Genomic DNA, 23,724 nt, shown 5'->3' on the forward strand with positions numbered 1-23,724 from the left:
CAGTAACGTTAGCCTGGCGCACTACAAATATAAGCGGGAGAATGTTATCATTGCAAAGTGGTCAGGCTAATGTCTTGTGTTTATTCCACTATACTTATGGATAAGCTGTTTGATTTATAAATATTAGAATATTTTCAAATTTCACTCACCCTGCTGTGCATGCATACAGCTGTTCCTCAATTTGTGTGTTTCCCATTTGAATGGTCAGCGTATGAGGCGCTGCTGCTTGCGCTGGGACCTACAGTATAGGCTTTAGCTTCAATTTTGATGAAATTATTCTTTAATCGGTTGCATATTATGTCGTGGATATATCCCTCGAATGCATACTGCAGTCCCTTTTGTCTTGTTTTTCACCTGTTCGCCAAAAATGACTAATTATCTCCTTGGGAATGTCTGAAACCGGTGCATACCATAGACTGTAAAAAAATATGGACGTAGTGTCCGTGACGTCACCCATAGGTTTCTGAAGAGCATTTTTGAAGCCTAAAGTGGGCGGAGTCGGCCGTCGCCATCTTGGCCTCGCGTCACCTTGCGTCACTCTCGGATAACAGAAAATGGGCAAAGAGGCGGGGCGTGTGTGGAGCTGGAGGAGCCTGGCTATCTGAAACCACGCTCACCGCTCGACGTGATCGAGTTAGCTCAGGCTTGGGAGGTAATGCTATATATTAGTGTTGTCACGATACCAAAATTATTGTTTCGATACCGATACCAAGTCAAGTATTGCGATTTCGATACTTTTTCGATACTTTTCCTGAAAAGGGAGAAACACTCTCAAATATCATTGCTGTGCTTTATTTTAAAACCGGGACAACATTCTAATCATATAACACACTAATAAATAAACATATGAACAGCAGATATATTAAACATTTGAACAAAATATGAAATATAAAAATATAAAAAATAAATTAGAGCAATGACATTTAAGGTAAAAAAAATATAAATTTAGCAGCATTATCTCATTTATCATAAGAAACATAAGAGCTTTATCTTGATTCTGAACTTTGAATAAAAATATGAACAGCGATTATATTAAACAATGTTTAATATTGGTAACATACGATAAGCCTCATTGGTGATATATTTGACGTGGGGAGAGAGTTGTGGAAGGCCTATACTTCATGTTAAACATAAATATATAGCAGCAAAGACAACGTCGGCAGTGTTGACGGCAAAATAGGCTACAGAATAATTCGTTCTGTATTGAGAGGTGCAAATTACATTTTATATTGTATTTGTCAAAACTTTCAAACATCAAAATGTCATTGATTAATATGTATTCATGTCAAAATGACAGAAACATCTTTTCCTATTCTATTTTGCCTGGAAACGCTTCCAACACGCTTGCGTGTCGCTTGAAAAATAGGCGTCGGTTCTATTTCTAGCATGCACGCGTTTTCCGCGCGTCTCGAGCTGCGCCCAGACGCGTGTGTCACGCAGGCAGTTAACATGGGAGCCGAAATAAAAACGGACACGACACGCAGCCAGTGTGTCGCCGGCCTTACAAATCTGGTACGCGGTCATTCTTAGAAGTATCGATACTAATAAATGAAGGAATCGTGACATTTTTAATTTCCGGTTTACTTTTGAAGTATCGGTGCACCGTGCAACAGAGCAAGGTAGGCAACCTACTTCCATATGTCCCTCCTCTCGTCATCTTTTTCTACGAGTCGTGGACCACTTGTGCTCGCACATGCAGCCATGTCGCTGTAGTTTGTCACATGACACTGACAGCGGCAGGTTCTTTGCTGCGTGCGTCAGGAAAAAAAACAGACGTCCATAGGGAGGCGTTTTTTTTTTTTAAAGTATCGATACTGCTAAATTTAGGTATCGTGACGTTTTTAATTTCCGAGTATCGCGATACTTTTGAAGTATCGGTACATCGTGCAACACTACTATATATGCTATTGAAAGTACCCTATGGAAAGTAACGTTACCACAGACTGCACAGGGCCTCGCGCTAAAGTGACAGTTGATGATGTAAAGCCAATTTAAAGTTCCTGTTTTTGCCCTTCGAAATATTATTAAAAGACATGGCTAGAAGTGAGACTGTGTATTGTGATTCTGTACTATTCTGCTAGTTGAAAATGTATTATGCAGTAACTATTACTCTGAGAGAGTGTGTGTGACAGTGATTTATGTGCATAACAGTTACATGTCAGTCACTCTTTAGTCTATGGTCCGTCAGCATGGCATCGCTCGTCAAGTTCATAGAGAGCTTATTCAGTCCATTTTAAATTCTGATTTTGGCCGCCTCTCAAATGGGTTAAACCATAGATATATTACCTATGAAGTTCAAGTAAATGCGCTAGAAATCCGCGCTCATTCAAGGGTGTGCATTTATTGCATGGACAGAGAAAGCACTGACACCTGCAGGATTTCATCTGACGACGGTACATAAGCATATAATCTATCTGTTCCGTGAGAGCAGAACGAACAAGCCTTTATATCTAACGTTATAGACGTTTTTAAATCTGAAAACTCCAAAAACCAACGAAATTGTCAGACATCCATTAGTGCATGTTCACAGAGGAAAACAACTGAAATACAGCACTGGTTGTTCTCTCGAACGATACTCGACGACAAAGACGGAATCCAAAGCCGTGGGCGAAGTAATGGGTGTATTAAATTGCATGAAATAATCCCGAAAAAAGCACAAACACTGCAGAGATGGCAAGTTCAGCAGCTAAAATTTGCTGAGGTGAAGTGAGTAGTGACGCGGCTAACAGCAGACAAACGGCTAGCATTGACATCAGCGGGAATCCACCTGTCACTCAAAAGTGGACACACCCTTAATTATGCAGAACTTTAAATATTAATCAACTAAACGGATGAGTTATACAAAAATTCACCCCCCTCACAGTTGTTATGAAGGGCAAAATTAGCTGTACAGACCAAAGCCACAGAGAGAACCAGGCTGTAAACATGTTTTTTTCTGCTGTAAAGTTGATCATTTTAACATGGGGGAGATACAGATTTGACTCACTTCTGCAGCCAGCCTCAAGCGGCCAGTCGATGAATTGCAGTTTAACTCACTTCCGTGTTGGTTTCAAGAGAGAGACGGGGAGGTTGCCGCTTGGTGCATATATACTGTAATAGACGTGCCAGGCGCAAAAGCTTGACAGGCGTAGCAACAGTAACTAAGGAGGGCGGGGCTTAGCAAAGGGTCAATTTAAACAACTTAGGGCTATTATTCCATGCATTACTTCTACTTATATTAAGTTGGGTCAAATATTTAATCATGTACATATATTAAAATCACAAACATTTTAAATTAAAACTTAAAATTGACAGAAACAGCCGACTCTCATGTCTTTTCTTTTGCATTCTTTTGCATTTAAATTTTAATAGGCTACAATAAATCTTGCATGTCACAAATAACTTGTTTTTCCACCTCCACGAATGAGACGAGTGTTGTTCATTATGTCGCCTTGTTGAGGTAAATTGTAGTTCCCTTTCGTGGTCACTCCGAGTTACGTCGGATGACGACGATTGGGGTTTCGCTTAGAAGCCTATCACCTTCGAGTATATAAAACGAGCCAATGGCAATGAAAATGCCATGGGTCTGCGGAATTTGCATAGCGTAACTCCGCCCGCCGCAGGGGGTATATAAGGAAGTACGCTGGCACAATGCAGACATGCTTTCGCTTCGGAGCCGAGAACTTCTCCACTCCTGTAAGCCAAATATTCTGAGTTAGTCTTCTCTTACCTTCGAGACGAGCGAACTCTCCGGTGTTGGTGTGACGGCGATTTCAGCGAGTGCTCACTACCCTGCTGATCTGTTCAGTGATCTGACAGTTAGTGTGTTTCTCCCTGTTCGCTTCAGCATCCGCGGAGTTTATCCTCTCACAAAAAGAGCATTGCACGTGGCACGTCTTTTTAAAGATGCCTCGCCCGTGCACTTCTGGTTGCGGTCGCGAGATATTTTTCTCTGATGGGCACGAACTCTGCTTAGCGTGTTTGGGTGTTGATCACGCTAAAGCAGCGTTCGTGGATGACTCATGTTCCCACTGCGGGAATATGACCATCTCCATGCTGCGGTCGAGACTCAATGAGCTCGTCAGAGCGAGAGTCCCCCTACCCACACCCCGATCTACTGGCTCCGAGAGGGCTAGTACTTCGGCTGGTGGCCGGGGTGACCTGAGGGTAACTGTGTGGGACATACCGCCGACACGTCCACGGTCCACACACCCCTCTTCAGCATCGGCACCCGCGAGTGTACAAACTGAGATCGCTGGTTCCTCTTCGGAGGCCCCGCGGGTTTCGTTTGGAGCTCCAGAGGAAGATACCATGTCGATCGCAGCATCACAAGGTGGGCGCGAGTCCTCGGGAAGTGAGGATTCGGCTGCGTTGCCGCCCTCGGGTGTGTCAGCGTTGCCCGAGTCTGATCCCGAGCTGACCGCCATGCTTTCCCGGGCAGCCGCGGCTATTGGTATTGAGTGGTCCCCGCCACCCGATCCAGTGCGCTCGCGGCTGGACGATTGGTTTTTGGGAGCGGCCGCTGACACCCGTCGCCGCCCAACCCCAATTCCTTTCTTCCCGGAAGTGCATGAGGAAGTCACGCGGTCCTGGAAGGCTCCCATGTCTTCCCGCGATCGTTCGTCGGCTTTCTCCGCCTTTCCTCCCCTCGATAGAGCTGATGCTTGTGGGTACACTGGGATTCCCACGGTTGAACGTTCTGTCGCGATGCAGCTGTGTCCGGCAAGCGCTTCATCACGTGGTGATCCAAAGCACCCATCCAAAGCCTGTAGATTTTCGTCCAGCATGGTCGCGAAATCTTACAGAGCGGCGGGACAGGCAGCTGCTTCTCTGCATGCCATGGCCATCTTGCAGGTTTACCAGGCCAAGATGCTCCGTGACATGCACGAGGGTAGGACAGACCCAGGGCTCTTTGATGAGTTGCGCGCCGCCACTGACCTCGCTCTCCGGGCGACGAAAGTGACCGCGCGCTCCCTGGGTCTGGTGATGTCCACAGCTGTGGTCCAGGAGAGACATCTCTGGCTGAACCTGGCTGATATGCGTGAGCCCGAGCGGACTCGTCTGCTTGACGCTCCCATATCCCAGGCCGGCCTTTTCGGCGGTGCGGTCGAGGACTTTGCCCAACAGTTCTCGACTGCTCAGAAGCAGACTGAGGCCATTAAGCATATTCTGCCCCGGCGTGCTGTTGCTGCTAAGCCGCCGGCACAGAATCCTCAGCCTGCTCGCCGCCGAGGGCGCCCTCCTGCGGCTCCCGCCCCTCCCGCACGGCCCCAGCAGCAGTCATCTGGGCCGCGTCGTGGAGGAAGCCGCAGGAAGGCGCCACAGCCCTCTCCAGCCCCGCCGCCCGCTAAACGCCAGGCCAAGCGGCGCTCCTGAGACGGGCAGCTCAGGATTGGCTTTCCTTTCTGTTCAGGAGGTGGTAGCAGGGCCACTCCTTCCCCCGGTGGAGGGCCGGGGGAGAATCTTTTGTTCTCCACTCCCCGCTGCTCGTCCCACGACGGGCAGCACCCTAATGTGGTTAAAGACAGAATCGAAATCCCCAATCCTGAGCCCACAGAGCCTGAGGGCCACAGTGCACGCCACCCTCGGGTCCCGCCACTGCCGCCCCCCTCTGTCCCAGAGGTGCGGGATGACAGCACGCGCCGCCCACGGGCCACGCTCCTCTCATCCCCCTCTGTCGCCAGACCCCTGCCAGAGCACGCCCCCGTGGGACGCGCGCCCTCCCCTGGCCTCCTCTGGCAGGACGCGGTTAATGACCGTGCCCCCGCACAGGGCCGCTATGCCACCCTCGCCGGTGCCGGTCATTCCGCCTCGCTGCCCCACCGACGGTACGTCTGTGGTTCGTATGACCCCGCTGGTGCACTTTCTGGAGGCCTGGCTAGAGCTTCCCAGACTGTCCCGCTGGGTCGCGAGAACCATCAGGCTCGGCTACGCGATTCAGTTCGCGAGATCTCCTCCCCGCTTCAGGGGAGTCCGCTTCACTATGGTCGGTGGCAATGCCCCTGTCATGAGAGCGGAGGTCGCCACCCTACTGGCGAAGGGTGCGATCGAGATTGTCCCTCCAGCCGAAATGAAGTCCGGCTTCTACAGCCCTTACTTCATTGTACCCAAGAAGTCCGGTGGGTTACGGCCAATCCTCGACCTGCGCGTCTTGAACCGCTCCCTTCACAGGCTGCCGTTCAAGATGCTAACGGCCAAACACATCCTCCAGTGTGTGCGGCCGCAGGATTGGTTTGCAGCGATCGACCTGAAGGACGCCTACTTCCATGTCTCCATTTTACCTCGACACAGACCGTTTCTACGGTTTGCTTTCGAGGGGCAGGCATACCAGTACGCGGTTCTCCCTTTCGGGCTAGCCCTGTCTCCTCGCGTCTTTACGAAGGTCGTCGAGGCAGCCCTTGTTCCCCTCCGGGAACACGGGGTTCGCATCCTGAACTATCTCGACGACTGGCTGATCCTAGCTCACTCTCGAGACCAGGTTTGCGAACACAGGGACCTAGTGCTCCGGCACCTAGTTCGTCTGGGCCTTCGGGTCAACTGGGAGAAGAGCAAACTCTGCCCCGTGCAGAGGATCTCTTTTCTCGGTATGGAGATCGACTCGGTCGCCATGTGCGCGCAGCTTACGAGCGAGCGCGCGCAGTCACTGCTGGCTTGTCTTCGTCAGTTCGAGGGCAAGAGTGCGGTTCCACTGAAACTTTTTCAGAGGCTCCTGGGGCATATGGCATCCGCAGCCGCAGTAACGCCGCTGGGATTGCTTCATATGAGACCGCTTCAGCTTTGGCTTCGCGATCGAGTCCCGAGGTGGGCATGGCAACACGGCACGCTCCAAGTCCCAGTGACTCCAGCCTGCCGTCAGACCTTCACCCCGTGGGCGAACCTCAGCTTTCTACGGGCCGGAGTGCCCTTAGAACGAGTTTCCCGGCATGTTGTTGTATCAACAGATGCCTCCAACACGGGCTGGGGCGCCATGTGCAATGGTCATGCTGCCGCGGGCTCCTGGACAGGACCCCAGCGCCTTTGGCATGTCAATTGCCTCGAGTTGCTGGCTGTACGTCTCGCCCTGCACCGCTTCCATGCGCTGCTCAGGGGTCAGCACGTACTAGTCCGATCAGACAATACCGCAACAGTAGCGTACATCAACCATCAAGGTGGTCTACGCTCCCGCCGTATGTCGCAACTCGCTCGCCACCTCCTCATATGGAGTCAGAAGCATCTGAGGTCGCTTCGAGCCATTTATATCCCGGGACACCTGAACCAGGCGGCCGACGAGCTGTCTCGAGTTCGGCCTCTCGTTGGAGAATGGCGACTCCATCCCCGGACGGTTCAGCTGATTTGGGATCAGTTCGGCGACGCACAGGTAGACCTGTTTGCCTCCCACGACTCGTCCCATTGCGACCTGTTTTATTCCCTGACCGAGGGCACGCTCGGCACGGATGCACTGGCGCACAGCTGGCCGCGGGGCCTACGCAAGTATGCGTTTCCCCCAGTGAGCCTTCTTGCGCAGACCTTGCGCAAGATCAGGGAGGACGAGGAGCAGGTCATTCTGGTTGCCCCGTATTGGCCCAACCGGACCTGGTTCTCCGAACTAGTACTCCTCGCGACAGCACCTCCCTGGCCAATCCCTCTGAGGAAGGACCTCCTTTCTCAGGGACGGGGCACCTTATGGCACCCTCGTCCCGATCTTTGGAACCTCCACGTGTGGCTCCTGGACGGGACGAGGCAGGTTTGAGTACCCTACCACCTGCGGTGGTGGCTACCATCACTTCCGCTAGAGCATCGTCTACGAGACATCTCTATGCGTTGAAGTGGAACCTCTTCGTCAACTGGTGTTCTTCTAAACATCAAGAACCCACGAAATGCCCGATCAGTGTCGTGCTTTCCTTCCTGCAAGAAGGGTTGGAGCGAAGGCTGTCTCCCTCCACCCTGAAAGTGTATGTTGCCGCCATTGCCGCACATCACGAAGCAGTTGATGGTAAGTCTCTGGGAAAGCACGACCTGATCGTCAGGTTCCTGAGGGGAGCGAGGAGACTAAATCCTCCTCGTCCTCCCCTCGTTCCCTCTTGGGACCTCTCAGTGGTTCTAACTGCCCTGCAGAGTGCTCCATTTGAGCCTTTGCAATCAGTGGAGCTTAAGTTCCTGTCAATGAAGACAGCGCTCCTGGTTGCATTGGCCTCCATCAAGAGGGTAGGGGACCTGCAGGCATTTTCGGTTGACGAAGCGTGCCTGGAATTCGGGCCGGCTGACTCTCACGTGATCCTGAGACCCCGGCTTGGATACGTGCCCAAGGTTCCTACCACACCCTTTCGAGACCAGGTAGTGAACCTGCAAGCGCTGCCCTCGGAGGAGGCAGACCCAGCCTTGGCACTGCTCTGTCCAGTACGCGCCCTTCGTGCTTACGTAGACAGAACGCGGTGTTTCAGGACCTCAGACCAGCTCTTTGTCTGTCATGGTGGGAAGCTGAAGGGAAAGGCTCTCTCAAAGCAAAGGTTATCACACTGGATAGTGGATACCATTGCTTTGGCATACCAGCAGCAAGGTCGTCCGTGCCCCCTTGGTGTGAAGGCCCACTCCACTCGTAGTGTGGCTTCCTCTTGGGCTCTAGCGCATGGCGCCTCGCTAACAGACATTTGTAGAGCTGCAGGCTGGGCGACACCCAACACATTCGCGAGATTCTATAATCTCCGAGTAGAGCCAGTTTCTTCTCATGTACTCGCTTCAACCAGCCGGTGCTAGATTCTGCTCAGGTGTCTTCGCTTGCTCGCCATTCCTCTCCACGGACGGGATACGTGCGATATTTCTCTCAGGTGAGTCTGATAAGCTCTGAGTTCCTCCAGCACTGGTGACGTCAACGCCTGACTTATGCCATTTTGCCATAACGCAGCTTTTGCGCTTGACTAGGTGCCTCCATGTGCATGGTTCCCCCTCTGGGCGACCCCCACATGTGTTTTCCACTGTAAGTCTCCTTGTGAGCGTGTGTCTTTCCCTTGGCAAGCCCTTGCCACCCCTGGGGTTTAAAATTCCACCTGCGGCTGGACACCCCAGTGATTCTCCATATGCATCCCTCTGGGTCATATGTGTATTCTAAGTCCCCCCCATCAATGGCTGGGCATGATTGCATATTTCTCTCTGAGATATGCTTCCCAGTGTACCTTGGTATCCCTGTGTTAAGTAGGACTCCTTCGTTCGTGCTAGTCTCACAACAGGGAGCTCAGACTTACGCAGGGCACTGGAAGACAGCCGAGGTGGCGTGATTAGACTGGAACCCCAATCGTCGTCATCCGACGTAACTCGGAGTGACCACGAAAGGGAACGTCTCGGTTACGGATGTAACCCTCGTTCCCTGAGTGGGAACGGAGACGTTACGTCTTCCTGCCACTTCCGCTGTACCGCTGAAAAACGCCTGGGGCCAGTCTCGGCTCCTCAGCGAAGGCATGTCTGCATTGTGCCAGCGTACTTCCTTATATACCCCCTGCGGCGGGCGGAGTTACGCTATGCAAATTCCGCAGACCCATGGCATTTTCATTGCCATTGGCTCGTTTTATATACTCGAAGGTGATAGGCTTCTAAGCGAAACCCCAATCGTCGTCATCCGACGTAACGTCTCCGTTCCCACTCAGGGAACGAGGGTTACATCCGTAACCGAGACGTTTTCCTTGCTTTACCCCGGTCTTAAAGTAAAAAGATGACTGTGAAAAATAGGAGTATTTAATTAAATACATTTATGGTGAAATTACTACATTTTCAGGTCAATCTGTGTTCATTTTGACCACGAAACATGCGCTGTCACTTTAATTCAGCGTTTGCAGCACAGCAGAAATAGACTCGGTGTGGGAACGATCTCTGCACTGCTGTATACGCACCGCTCCTGGAACGGATTGCCGGACCGCATCCGCGCGCAGTGTGAAAGCTCTGACCTGTTAACATGGGTACGGAAAAAAATACGCACCGCATACGCACTGCAAACAGAGTATGTGTGAAAGGGGCGTTACTCTGTGTTTATCATTTATTCGAAATACTGTGTGTTACTGTTATCTGTTTGTTTTTATTTAGTTTTTCTTTCATTCTTTCAATTTTAAAAGATACAATTCATGCAAAAGAACAAACAAATAGAAAAACACACTTTTCATTAATTAGCTGCATTCCAGTGGTCTGAGTGGTTAATTGTTTATATTCTTTTCTTAAGATCGTCTTTGCTAATTTTTGCTTTAGTGAGTCGTTAATATTAATTAATATTCAATTAATATTATAAAATAAAAGTGAAAATTTCTAAAAATTCCAAATGTTATAAATGCATGAATGTTATTATGTATATTTTATAAACGCATATAATAAATAAATGTTGCTTGCCCACTAGAGGGAGACACAACATAAGGATGGAAACTATGAATGGCATTAATCACATTGATCTAGTTCATTTTTATAACTTATGGTGTACTGACAGAATTGTTTTATACAATTAGTGTACATAGAATCTGTGAAATGCTTATGGATTGGAGATCGAGGCAATGACTGAAGACGGATGAAGGAAGCAGATGAGCACATTTTAAAGATAAATTAATTAATCTGGTGCACTTTGAGTCCCCCGAATCTGCTGTTAAAAATAAATAATCCACCCGCCAACCTTCCGAACCTATATGATATTCTCTGATTTAGATATCTGCATCTGATCATCACATTTCAATTATTCAAATTCTCAGTGTTAAGCATGATAAAATATCACACTGAAGTAGGCTGATTTAAAATTAAGATTTATTTAAAATAAAAGTTATTTTGTCAAAATCACATTTCCAGCCTAAACAGAGGCTTTACTCCCTTCAAACTTAAATTGTCAATGTTTCATTACATCACTGATGGAAAACACTCTTATCAGAATATTTTTTTTAGCTTTATAAAGGGCATTTCTTTCCCTAATTTTTACTCTCTATACTCTTTCCCTACTCTCATGGAACTGAGGTTACGTTAGTAACCAAGTACGTTATTTCTTATTTTATTTTTTTGATATTGAAAATTGTTTTAATCAGAGCATTTGTCCGGTTGGGCAAGTACAATTCTCTTTCACTTGTCCCTTAAACACACGCACGTGTCCCGGACAAGCGTTAATGCCGAAATTCTATTCAGATCTGTAAATTACCAAACAATCATAAAAGAAAGAAATATTATCTTACCGTCATCGTGAGGATCCACTCTGCCAGACTCTCGTGAAAGTGCTTATCTATAGCACGAAATTTATTTCTCGTACCATTTATTCGACAAAAATAGTTTTTGCGTGCATATGATACGCACTTTATGGCGTGTAATACACACGTACTCCACACCCCTAATCCTACCCAAGGGGTTTAAAAAAAACAACAACTATTTTTGGTGTATAAATGGCACGATAAATAAAATGTGTCTGTTTATAAATTCAACAGTCTGTAAATTCCTTCAGAAAACAGCGTGTGGCGCACTTGAGCGTCTTTTCAGACGCAAATCTAATTTGAATTACTTTCTAATGGGAGCTGCAGCGCAATACTTTGATTAAAAAATATATATATATTACCTAATAAATTATGTTTTCTATTATTTTTGTTTTAATGAAAAACCAGGGGACCCCCGAGGTAATTTTTTTGGGCCTTATGGGGGTCCCTTGATGCTTATGGGGGGTCCCGGACCCCCCCAGCCCCCCCTCAATTCGAACATCAATACTTGTGCATAACACACATAAACAATAACATACATACACACACACGTTTGTATAATGTCACAGTATATATACACACACACACACACACACACACACACACAGAGAGAGAGTGTGTGTGTGTGTGTGTAATGTCACAGTCTATACACACAGAGTTGCTGTCTAAAGGTGTGTGTGTTTGTATAATGTCACAGTATATACACAGAGTTGCTGTCTAAAGGTGTGTGTGTGTGTGTGTGTGTGTGTCAGGAATTTCCTGACGGGTTTCCACAAGAGGAAGCTGGAGCGTCGGAAAGCAGTGCTGGAGGAGATGAGGAGCAAACTGAAGGAGGAGCAGAAGTGCGTCAGAGAGGAGGTGTGTGTGTGTGTGTGTGATGAGTGTGTGTGTGTGATGATGATGATGTTGAAGATGACGACGATGATGATGATGTTGTTCCTCCTCCAGAGACACAGAGAGTATCTGAAGATGCTGATGGAGCGCCGCCAGGCTCTGGGTGAGTGTCACGCGTGTGTGAGGTCAGAGGTCATGTGACACGTCTGTATGTGTGTGTGTCAGGGCCTGAGTTGTGTTTTGGGGAATCCCCCTTAGGTTATTCTCATGGGGGGATTTATTTATTACATTTATCTCACCTCATGTTTGCTCTCTCGATGTGTTTTTACAGTGGGGTAATGTTGTTGTTTAGAGTTAACACAACACGAGGAAGCTCGATTTCAATCTTTACATTGAAAAAAGTAGCAAAAATAAATACAGTAAAATAAAGAGAAATACAAAGTAAAGTTTTTGTGTTGATCTAACACTGGTATTCAGAAATAGAAAAAAAAAAAAAGAGCAACAAGCGAAGGTCCAAAAAGGAAATGAGGCGCAGAAACCGCCAGAGCGACAGGAAGTCGTCATCAGCGCAAGACAACAAGCTCCGTCAGGGCAGAAGCACCAAAGCTCAGAGACGCAGACAGACGGGCCGGAACGAGCGGCACCAGGACTGAGGAGCGGCAGACTCGTGGAGCGACTGATGCGCCACACTCATGAACTCTCGCCGCTCTGTGTGTGTGTGTGTGTGTGTGTGTGCTTACATGTTGATGCTTTAAACGGACATTAAAAAAAGAAACCTTTCATTTCTAGAGTGTCAAACTCTCATTCCCACATTAGGCAAGTTCACAACCATAACCATAACTGTAATAACTATAATAACTGATGATAACAATAACAATAACTATAATAACTGTAATAACTATAACAGCTGTAACGATAACTATGTAATAACCATGACGATAACAGTATCGATAATGATAACTGTATCAATAACTATATAATAACTGATGATAACAATAACAATAACTATAATAACTAACGATACATGTAACTGTAACGATAACTAATGATAACTGTATAATAACTACTGATAACTGTAACGGTAACAGTAAAGGTCCTTTCACACTTTTGACGCACAAATAATTCGCGCGATAGTTTTATTTTGTTTTATTAAATTAAATTTTGTTTCTTTTTGCTTTTGCGGCGACAGAAAAGGCTTCATCCGATCACAAACTACAAGCACAACGATTTGAAAGACGATGTGTGGCGTAGCATTGCCAAGCAACTCGGTTATCTCGACTGTGAGTGTGTTGTGTGGTAGTTTAGTCGTTGTATAGTCCTGTGCTGTGAAGGCTAGCAGGCTAAACTACATCTGGGCTAGAAAGCTAACACTATTATCCTCAAAGATAGAGACAGAGACCGTGTTTACTGTGAACATGTAACGAAATGTAGTGAGACTATTTAGGGCTGCTTTTAGTATACTATACATTCTGTGTGTGATATCTACAGTTTCTAGTCGAATGATTTTATCTTGTTACTTCGTGTGTGACATGTAATGTGTAGTGACATTAGAAAACGCACTGTGTTTAGTTGAAGACGCAAAAAAACTGTGGGAAAGCCTCAGGGACACCTGTGAGAGAAGAAGGAGAGAGGAAAAGAAAAGTGGACATTAGCACACTCCCCTTCAGACTCTCTGTTCTGTAAGATCGGGTGCACCCAAAACCTTCTTTTCTGTCTTTTAAAGAAAATGAAAAGCTCGTCTTCACTGGATGATGATGATGATGATGATGATGAAGTGTCAAGCGTTATCTTAGGCCCAGGGTCCCTGACGCTTAGGAGGGAAGTGTTTAGACTGATGAGGGTGCTGTCGACGCTCACTCAATACATTACATGGGGGTTTTGTAGAGGAAAGTTGAGTGTCACTCAGAGTCAAGAACATTCAAGACCACAGAGAAAAATCCCCAGTGTTAAAATACACAGTCTATATATGTCTATATATAGCAACAGATTTAAACACTCGGTTGGTCAGATGAGAGGAAGTTAATAATCACAGGAGGAGCTGATGATGTTTAAAGGAGGAGCTGTAACTATATATCATGAAGAGCAAGACTGACAGAAACAGAAAATGGCTGATAAGTGTGATCTGTGTCTGCTGGGACTGATCATTCTCTCTTCACTTCTCACAGGTAAAGAAATCTGTATTTTCTCTAAAGACATTTAGTGGAATTAGTCTGGAAAGAGTTCATTTGAACATGCTCAGTTTATTCTTGCACACATTCACGTTGTGATCTCAGAGTTGTGTATTGATACACACAGATCATACTGTATTATTCCTGATACTGGACATAGTGTCACTCAAACATCTGATGATGAAGAATTATCTTCATATTAAGAGTGTGTCAGTGATTTGAACAGCTCTCTGATAAAGACTAATAGTTTATTCTGGAGAGTGTGTTGTTTGCTTTAAGTCAGGAAAAATACTAGGATTTAAAACTTCTGCTTTTTATGCTGGTGTGTTTTATGTTTCATTTATAAATATATATCATAATGATCACTGAGATATACTGTGTTTCAGGAACCAGTGGATATGATCATGCGTTCATCAGTTCTGGTGAAAATGTCTCTCTGTCCTGTAATGAAGCTCTTTCTGACTGCAAATCAACTACATGGGTCTATTATAACAGACGTTCAGGGAGAGTTAAACTGATTACTGGAGGGATAAAGAATAAAGACACAGAGAGACATGAGAGACTGAGTCTGGAGTCTGACTGCTCTCTGAACATCAAGAACGTCACAGTAGAAGATTATGGATTATACATCTGTGAACAATATGTGAATGGCAGACGACAAGGATCTGATGCTGATGTTTTTCTGAATGTTCTTAATGGTAAGTTTATGATTATGTGGTCAATTTAAAAAGGGCAGATTCTCCCTTTAAACTCAGATGATGATTGAAGAGTCTGTGATTTGTGTCTTGTGTTCAGTTTCAGTGTCTTCATCATCCTCATCATCATCTTCATCCTCACAGACTGAGATCAGTCCAGGCCGCTCTGTGACTCTCTCCTGTCAGTTGTATTCATATGATAGATCATCCTGTGATTATTGGGTCCGTTCTGAGAGAGTTGAGCTGTTGTGGGTGAATCAGACTGGTGTTGATCTGAAGACAGACTCCAGATATCAGATATTATCATCATCAGATCAAGATCAATATCACTGTATCCTCACTCTGACTACAACACTCCTGAATGAAGATGACAACAGAGAGTGGAGATGTCAGCTTACTTGCAGAAATCAACTCAAGACCTCAGTCAGATACACTGTCAAGTATTCAGGTGAGAAAACACTCTTTTCTGACAGATTTGTGAAAACTTCCACAGATTGGCTCTACTCTTTCTGATGGCTTCATACGTTTTGGAGTTATAAAATATTAGTGGTCAAAGTCATAAACTGCATAACAATCCTTATAATTCCCAATATTGGCCTCCTACATGGGTCATACATGATATATTGGATAAATCAGATGAGTGTATTAAAGCCTAGTATGACCCATGTAGGAGGTCGGCTTTAGGAATTATAAGGCTTATGTCCTTCATTCAAGCTGAAGGTTTATTTGCAGAAGCTCAACTGTGTTTCACTCTCATATAAACCAGGAATAGGTTATACAGTAACACAGTAATACAGTAATACAGTACAGTCTCTTCTCAACTACTGCCATTGTCCTCCTGACAGCTTGAGAGTGAAGTAAGAAGATAATAGATGACAGACTCGTGCACATATTCATCATTTCTGTGATGTGAAGCTCCAGTATTATGTGATGATGATGTTGTGTATATGTGGCATTATGTGTTGAACTGAACTAACAGACGTGATCCACAGATCCAGCTGATACAGCATCAGAAACTGAAGTCAGTGTGACTGCTGGATCATTATACAGAGGTACGACACGTTCATTTATACTGACAGCTTTATAACATTAAACTATCAGTCAGTCTGTAAATGCTTCATCAATAACTGTTGATAGTTGAATACCCTTGACTTCAGTCATGTACAGTTTCTCTTCTTCCTCTCATGTTTCCTGCAGTGATTGTGAGTATTGTTGGGATCGCAGTGTTTGCTGCTCCTACTGTGATTCTTCTTCAGATCATCTGTGCAAGAAGAGCTGGTGAGTTTTGAGCCGCACACAATCTGATGATTCACACTCATCTGATCTGGAACAATCTGCAATCATGATAAAAACACATACGAGAGGTCAGTCAATGCTTTTATTTTGCAGGGAGGAAGGACTCGAAGCACCCAGAGGAAATAGAGATGCTGACAATATTAGAATAAAATACTGATGAGTTTAGAGCCAATCTGCAGCAATATTTACAATAGCAAAAACTTACAGAGGATTGTTCATTGTTTTATTTTCTTCTTCTCAGAAAACAGAGAAAAAACTCTGAGCACTTATAGTGACATAATCAAGTTTAGATTATGTTTACAAGTTTAAAATATTATTTTTTTACATATAAAAAGCCAGATTTATTTTCATTGATATGGATTTTATGGATATATTTTCCTACAGTGTTGAAAGTCATTCTCTTGCGCTTCATATGTAAACTGCTTTAAATATAATATTAATACAGTAATGGACAGACTCAGGCCCTGTCCCATTTCTCCCCCCTTAAAACTTCCACTTGGTTTTGAGTGCCCTCGAAAGTAAAGTCCCCTCAACGAGGGGAAGTGGAGTTGAAGATCTTTCCCTATGAAATGGGACACCACTATATGCAAATTATATACATGCACATAACCATCCCAGTTATGATCAGGATATAAGTATCCATAATAATATGCTAGAAATCTAATACAATTCAAATGTAAAATAACACAGCATAGTTTATTATAGATAGATTAATGCTCATTAAAGCTAAAGTTATTCATTCAAGAGCTGGGAGAAATTTTCTCTTTGCCTTTAGTTGTTTTATTCACATTAAAGGTGTAATCATTAGCAGGTTTATTAGACGCTGCCACTTTAAGACCGAATGCAGATCTAATAATACACATTTTCTCCCAACTATTCCACAACTGTGTTAAAGTGAATCTCCAAACCGGTCATTTAGCCATATTTTTGTCTGTATTTGATCGTTTAGACGCGCACATGAAACCCAAAGTATAGTTTGCTTGTCTAGTTGCAGTCCGTTTCTGAACGCGCGCCGCCATGGGAACAGGGTCAACGTTTGGTAGCTTGTTTGGGGTTCCCCCTTTTCACACAATAATCATCCTATAACTATAACTACTGCAATTTTGTATTTGTCTTTAATATGACGTGTGTGAAATAAAAAATGAAATGAAATGAAATGAAATGAACGTCTCTTGCGCGGATCATTGTGCTTATAATAGCTCTTTTTACAATCAAACACCTCCCGCAATTTAAAATCAGCAGACACTGCATTTTACAACAATCACTGATTGTGCTCAGTGCTGTTTGGGTTTAACGTTAGGGAGAAGTGAAGAAAAAGATGAAGCACTAGACGAACGCGGCTAGTTTTTAATAGTTTTACCTCACGTCTTCTTTTTATAATAATTGGAAGCCAACATTGAAAATAAAATTAGATGAACTACCCAGATAAGATGTATATTTGATGGGCAGACTCTCTCGAAGCACTCGGCAGATATCAACATCGTATAGATAGCTTCGTGAAATATTTTCTAACATTAGTGTTCAGAACTTTACAGTCCATTGGATGTGCATCAAACCAACATATTCCAACATATTTAGAAATTTTAACATGCTTATTTGCGAAAATATACTTACAATTCTATTGTTCCTTTCCAGCGGCGTCCGCCATCTTGTTTAAAAAATTTTACCGGCTTGCTGAGCCCGCAAGGTATCCTGGGTAATTTCATCTTCCACTTCGTTTTAAGCCTGCATCGGACCACACTATGTTTTGAGGGTTGATTTTAAGGGGAGAATAGCACTCCCCCTTGCTCTTTAGAGTATTGGGACACCCTACCCCTACACGAGAACGCGCAAAAACAAGGGTTAGGGCAGAAATCTAGGGTAAGGGGAGGTATTGGGACAGGTATAATCTCTCTCTGTTCTGTGTGATGGAGCTGATTTGAGGATTCTTGGATCTTGTCTGTTCATTCCTGTTTTTAGCATCTTTTTTCATTTTGAATGATTGCTATAATTTTCTTAATAAACCTCTGCAGTTGTGTTTAATAAGTCTCCTTTCCTGAGATGTTAGTTCCCCTTCATGAGCTCGTAATGTATCGTAATATAAAATAGTAAGTGTGAGTATTAAAGGTGCTGTATGTAGCTTTTTTACCAAAACGAATCCTTTTTTTATTGCCTGTGTGTGAAGGGGTTGTAATCTCACATTAAAATTATCCACTTTGCGGGTTATGCTATTACCTCTGAAAGCAAGTATTCTTATTTTTATGTGAAGGTGCCGGGTCGGATTTACCGCCAGTGACGTCACCTGCACGCGCGCTCCCGAGCCTCTCGCCTCGTCTAGCCTACTGACTTTGCACTCAACAGCGACGACACTGCAACTTATGACATGGACTTATGACTTATGCAACTAATGACATGTCTGATAACACTAAGAAATGACCTGCGCCCAGCAAAACACAGACTCCAACACAAACTCCACATATTGATAAAAAACAACAAAAAAAGTTTTTTCTGCTGAAGCTCGTAAGGCCAGACGTGAATCGGATGAACTTCGGGTAAAAAACACGGCTCAACATCGGCAGGGCATTTGAATCATGGAGAAACCTTATCTACAAACCTAGAATGTACATTTCCTGAAGAAAATGTGAAGTAGTGCTTGCAGTGGCAAAATTCGGCACGGTTGCTAGGGTTCCATACTTATCATGGTACGAGCATGGAGCATTAGTTTAACGTCAAGCTGATAAAAGTAGCCTATTATTGTAACGTTGCAGTGGGAGTTTACCTGAGTTTCCAGCATGTTGTGGGATGCTTTGTGTGTTGCGTCTCAGTCTGGCCGGTACCCACAGTGCTCGCTCATAAATTCGAGCACGCGTAAGAGCAGTGAGCACGCGCTTGTAAACTTATTGGTTGCAATCTGAAACATCACCGCTAGAGGTCGCTGAAAACTACATACAGCTCCTTTAATGGGTCGAGTGTTGATGAAATATATGCGTTTTCAGCCGTTTCTTGAAGATGGCTAAAGCCTCATCAGCTCAGGTTGAGTTCGGCAGGTCGTTCCTCCAGCAGGAACAGTCCAGGTGAAGGTCTGTGAAAGTGATTCTGTGTCTCTTTGAGATGATGCACCACAAGACACCGTTCACTTGCAGAACACAAGCTTCTGGAGACACATCGGTCTGGAGTAGTGAGTTTAGGTGTAGAGGTGCAGAGCCAGTGGTTGTTCTGTTGTCAAGTCATTGAGAGCATTACAATAGTCCAGTCTGGAGAGAACAAGAGCTTGGGCAAGGATTTGTGAAGCTCCGATAGGAAGGGCCTGATCCTCCTAATGTTGTATAAGGCTAATCTGCAGTTCTAGCACTGTGGTCTGTGGAGTTCAACTGATCATCAATAGCTGAGTGGAGAAGTTGTGATGAAGTGTTGGGTTGGCCGACACCATGAGCAGTTCTGTCTCAGCAAGGTTTAGTTGAAGGTCCTTCATCCAGCAAGATGTGTTAGGCGAGCAGTGAAAGGAAGAAGAAATTTGATTTCTGATTGGCTACAGCAGTCAGATGACATCATCAGCTCTTTTGTCTTTAGAAAGCTGTTTGTCTGTAAAAGTGTCACACAGATGGCTGGTTGGGTTAAAAAGTGCATCACGTCATGGAAATGCTCCACTACACCTGATGATGTGTGATCTGTTTTGGAGCAAAGCACGCTGGGTTAACTCTCGAGGGTCTGGCTGTACTCAATGCGATCGATTCACAGTGAAGAAGCTCTGCTCCCGCCTGGCTTTCTTTAAGAGGGATGGGAGCAAAGCATTTGCACATAGCGGTCCAGTCCCACTGCTTTGTTTATGAGGCTCACAGGTGGAGCTGGCGGAGGAGTTTGAGTCGGATCTCTGCCTTTATCAAAACTCAGCCGCTAGCTCCTCATGCCCAAACCAGAAGCATCGGCAGGCCCGTCCGATCCGGCAGAGAGCATGTTGTTGGCCCGGTCTATCTCTGAGGAGAGTTGAGACAGATGTTTTAAGTAAGCCTGTCTCCTCCCTCTCTCCAGGAGTTGGACATGATGACCCTTGCCATGGCCGGTGGAAAAGAGGAATCTCCTCCAGATTAGGGCTGCAACAATTCATTGAGTTACTCGATTTACTCGATTACAAAAATTCCTCGAGGCAAAAACTCTGCCTCGAAGCCTCGTTAAATTCCTATGACGCGCACTATATGCGCAGGGATCTGATTGCACACGGACCGTTGTTCAATGTTCAGGAAGCACACCATAGCGCGTGATACATTTTGAATTTAGTTGCCGCGATGGCGGAGAGTAAAGATGTCCATAAACGGCAGAGAATGTCTGAAGTTTTGGGATCGCTTCCTTTCAGCGTCGCTGAAACAAGGTAACGATTCTGTCCCCCGCATTTTTTATTTTTTTTATCCAGCGCCAATATTTCCGCCTGTGCCTAAGCCTATACATTGATGTTCGCTGATTTTAATCCCATACTGTATTTGTAGTGATGTCGTGATGCGGGTTGACTAGATATGATGTTTAGCTTTGATGTTTTTAAGTAGTAAACGTATTCACGTTCAATTGCAAGAGAGTATAGCCTAAAAAAAGAACCCCTTCACACACACACACACACACACACACACCCTCGTCTCTCTCACGCGCCAGTCAGACCAATTGCGGCAATGCATCACATATGCTTAAACTTTTATGTAGCCACGCAACAATAATTTTAGCATGCATTCACTGTATACACCGGGACGTGATAGAGGAACAAATATTGTATTGCAGTCTTTGCGAGACCTTGTTTGTAGGCTATGTCACGTCTGCCAAATAGTTACAGACAACAACAAAAAATGAAACTCCCCAGCCTGCTTCTCCAAATACACTCGTACTTTTGGGGAAGACATAATCGGCTACCAAAGTAATTGAGCATAGAGCATTTTCAATTAACAAAAAAATATAATACTACAAAACGTGCTAATATACTTAACCCTCAGAGGTCGGAGATCACGCCGGCGTGATCTGCTCGCTTTTTTCCTTATGAGTTGAATTGAGACCCAAAATACTCTTTTGACTTTGATTTTACAAAACAAGTTTCATACATCAATCGATTCTGTTAAATGTGTATTATTTTTGTGTATACTCAAAATAAAAACAAAGTGTTGTGCTTTTTGCCAAATAAAGAAAAATAAACACGAAGCGAGTTCTGCCTCCTCTCTGTCAGTGTAGTCCATTCTGAAACGCGTCCGAAAATGAACCAAAACTCAGCGAATACTCAGTCAAACAGCCATTCAGACATACAGGCATGAAGCTTGAATTATCTTCTTTTAAACGAAGTAATTTTTATAAAAAACAAATATTCACAGTTTATGTAATATGTATGCAAAGAGAGAGGTGTCAGTCGTTCTCATCTCAGCTAATTAAGTTTTAATGTGCTCCGCCCACGGAGAGCACGCGCTATTCAAACGCAAATGTGAGCCGATCCAAACAATCCTGTAAAACGCCCATCAGCTGATAACACACACCGCGAGTTCACTTTCAGACTTATGTACTTTAGGATGCTGTGAGGAATAATACTATCTTGATAATAATCCTGCAAAAATTTACCTCAGAAGTTCTGGAAGTATCATTTCGAGGAGCAAACGGATCCCGCTGAGGAATTAGGTCAGTTCTGTTTGCTTTGTTCTAATCGGAATGAATGAACGCAAAGATGCGTGCTGTTGTGGAGCTACTACAGCTGGCAAAAATACTGTTTTAATATGAATCGCGTTACTATGAATGAATGAACGCAAAGATGCGTGCTGTTGTGGAGCTACTACAGCTGGCAAAAATACTGTTTTAATATGAATCGCGAATACAAAGAAAGATTACACTGGAAATATTGTTACAATTTTAAATGTTGTTGTAATTGTATAACCGTAATATATATATATATATATATATATATATATATATATATATATATATAAGGATAGATGTAAACAAAATCTTAAAAGGTCATTATAAGCCTTATCTTTAAATAATTTTATTATGCTTTATTAGTGACACATTTGGGAAGAGAATATATTCCAAATCTGAAAATACAGTATGAGAACAATTACTAGAAATGTTTACCTTGGATATTGTACAATTTGCAAGCAAAATTTGTGGAAAAAACAACAAACCAGTTATATATTGTCCTTGCATTCTTGTGGCTCAGTCACACACCTGAATGAAAGGCTCATTACGTATGCAGCCTCATTATGCGGGCCCCATTGACTCAGGTGTGAATCACGCCCACCCGCATAAGGCCTTTCCAAACAAAAAGTGTTTTACAAGATTTAAATCAATGTATTGTGTTATGTGAATGATTAGGCAGGATGATTTTCACATATTTTTGAAGAAAAAATTCTAGGCAACGACATCCATTAGTCAAAAGTCTTATTTACATATATTTAGAATGTGTTTTATGGCCTTATTTCAGAAACTTTAGTTTTTTGTTTTTAAAAAAACCATGCATAAACATTATTCTATCAAAAATACAAACATGTACATGCAAGTTGTTCACATATTATGGTAGCCCTGTTTGTGCTAAATAGAGTGAATTTACACCTTTGCCATTAATATGTTTATAAGCAACTGAAAAAAGCACAAATGTCAGGGCATGTCAGAACATCTCAAGGACCCCAAAAACCCCTCAGACTCCAGAGGGTTAAACTAGCCTAAGTGAAAAACAAAATGCTGTTTTTTTCTATTTAACAAAATGCATATTTGCAATAAAACATTCCCCTTTTCAAAGCTACACTTATTTTTTTTTTATACATTGTATACATTGTGTACCTGTTTGGCTTGATATTTTATATTCATTTCATTTATTTTTGCTCTCCGGTGGGTAATTTGCAGAAGGTGCAATCCTTTTTTTGTAATGTTGTATTAAGAAGACAAAACCTAAGGCCAAATGGCCTTTGCTATTTAAGTTTGTATTCATAGTTTTACATGTTATACATGTTTTACAGTAAGTTGACTTAACTGTATTGTTGTATAATTGTTGGCACTGGCACTTATAAACACTAAATGGGTAAAGATTGCAATAAATAGGCTTAGTTTTGGAGCCAAATGTTGGAGTTGGAATAAATACCTCATTTTCGTTATGCATTATTTGTTTTGGTTGTTTAAAAACACACAACATTTTTTTATCCGATTACTCGATTAATCGATCGATTAAGTGCTAGATTAATCGATTACAAAAAGAATCGATAGCTGCAGCCCTACTCCAGATAGATTAGAGGAGTGATTCCTTGCCAGGCATGCGTGGCAGTGGGCCCGGCTGGAGGCGATTCCTGTTGCACACCAAGGCGATGTTGCAAGCCGACTTAATGAAGGACCTCATCAAAGTGAGGGAGTGTCTCCAGATGCAGTCCTGGAGCTCCGGCACTCCACAGACCTCCTGAAGTCCTGAGCCATCGGCCGCTCTCTTCCTGCAATAGTTGCCATTGAGTGGCATCTGTGGGTAAACCTTTTGGGGCTCAAGGAGGAATAAAAGTCTTCCGGGCTTTTAATAACACCATTGAGACAGTGGTCCAGAAGTTCAGGGAGGCGAAAGTTAAATCAGTGGTGCTTGAGAAATACATCCCAGATCTA

The 23,724-nt window shown here is 44.1% G+C and overlaps 2 protein-coding genes across 2 annotated transcripts in view; both read left to right on the plus strand.

The window, feature by feature from the left end:
* LOC311089369 (uncharacterized protein) overlaps positions 1-23,724 on the plus strand; it is a 113,762-nt gene that overhangs the window by 23,070 nt on the left and 66,968 nt on the right. The window contains exon 5 of the mRNA XM_084124013.1: positions 15,846-15,905. Within this exon, the coding sequence (XP_083980139.1) occupies positions 15,846-15,905 (60 nt within the window). The remainder of the gene's footprint in view (positions 1-15,845; positions 15,906-23,724) is intronic.
* Positions 5,492-12,744, plus strand: LOC311097830 (uncharacterized protein; the record flags this gene model as incomplete). The annotated part of the gene is made up of 4 exons (XM_084137755.1): positions 5,492-5,601; positions 11,909-12,014; positions 12,105-12,153; positions 12,468-12,744. 4 exons carry the CDS (start codon positions 5,492-5,494, stop codon positions 12,641-12,643), a joined length of 441 nt encoding a protein of 146 aa, XP_083993881.1. The 3' UTR covers positions 12,644-12,744.

Source organism: Abramis brama (assembly GCF_963993115.1).
Source record: "Abramis brama genome assembly, chromosome: 1".
In the NCBI taxonomy this organism is placed as follows: domain Eukaryota; kingdom Metazoa; phylum Chordata; class Actinopteri; order Cypriniformes; family Leuciscidae; genus Abramis; species Abramis brama.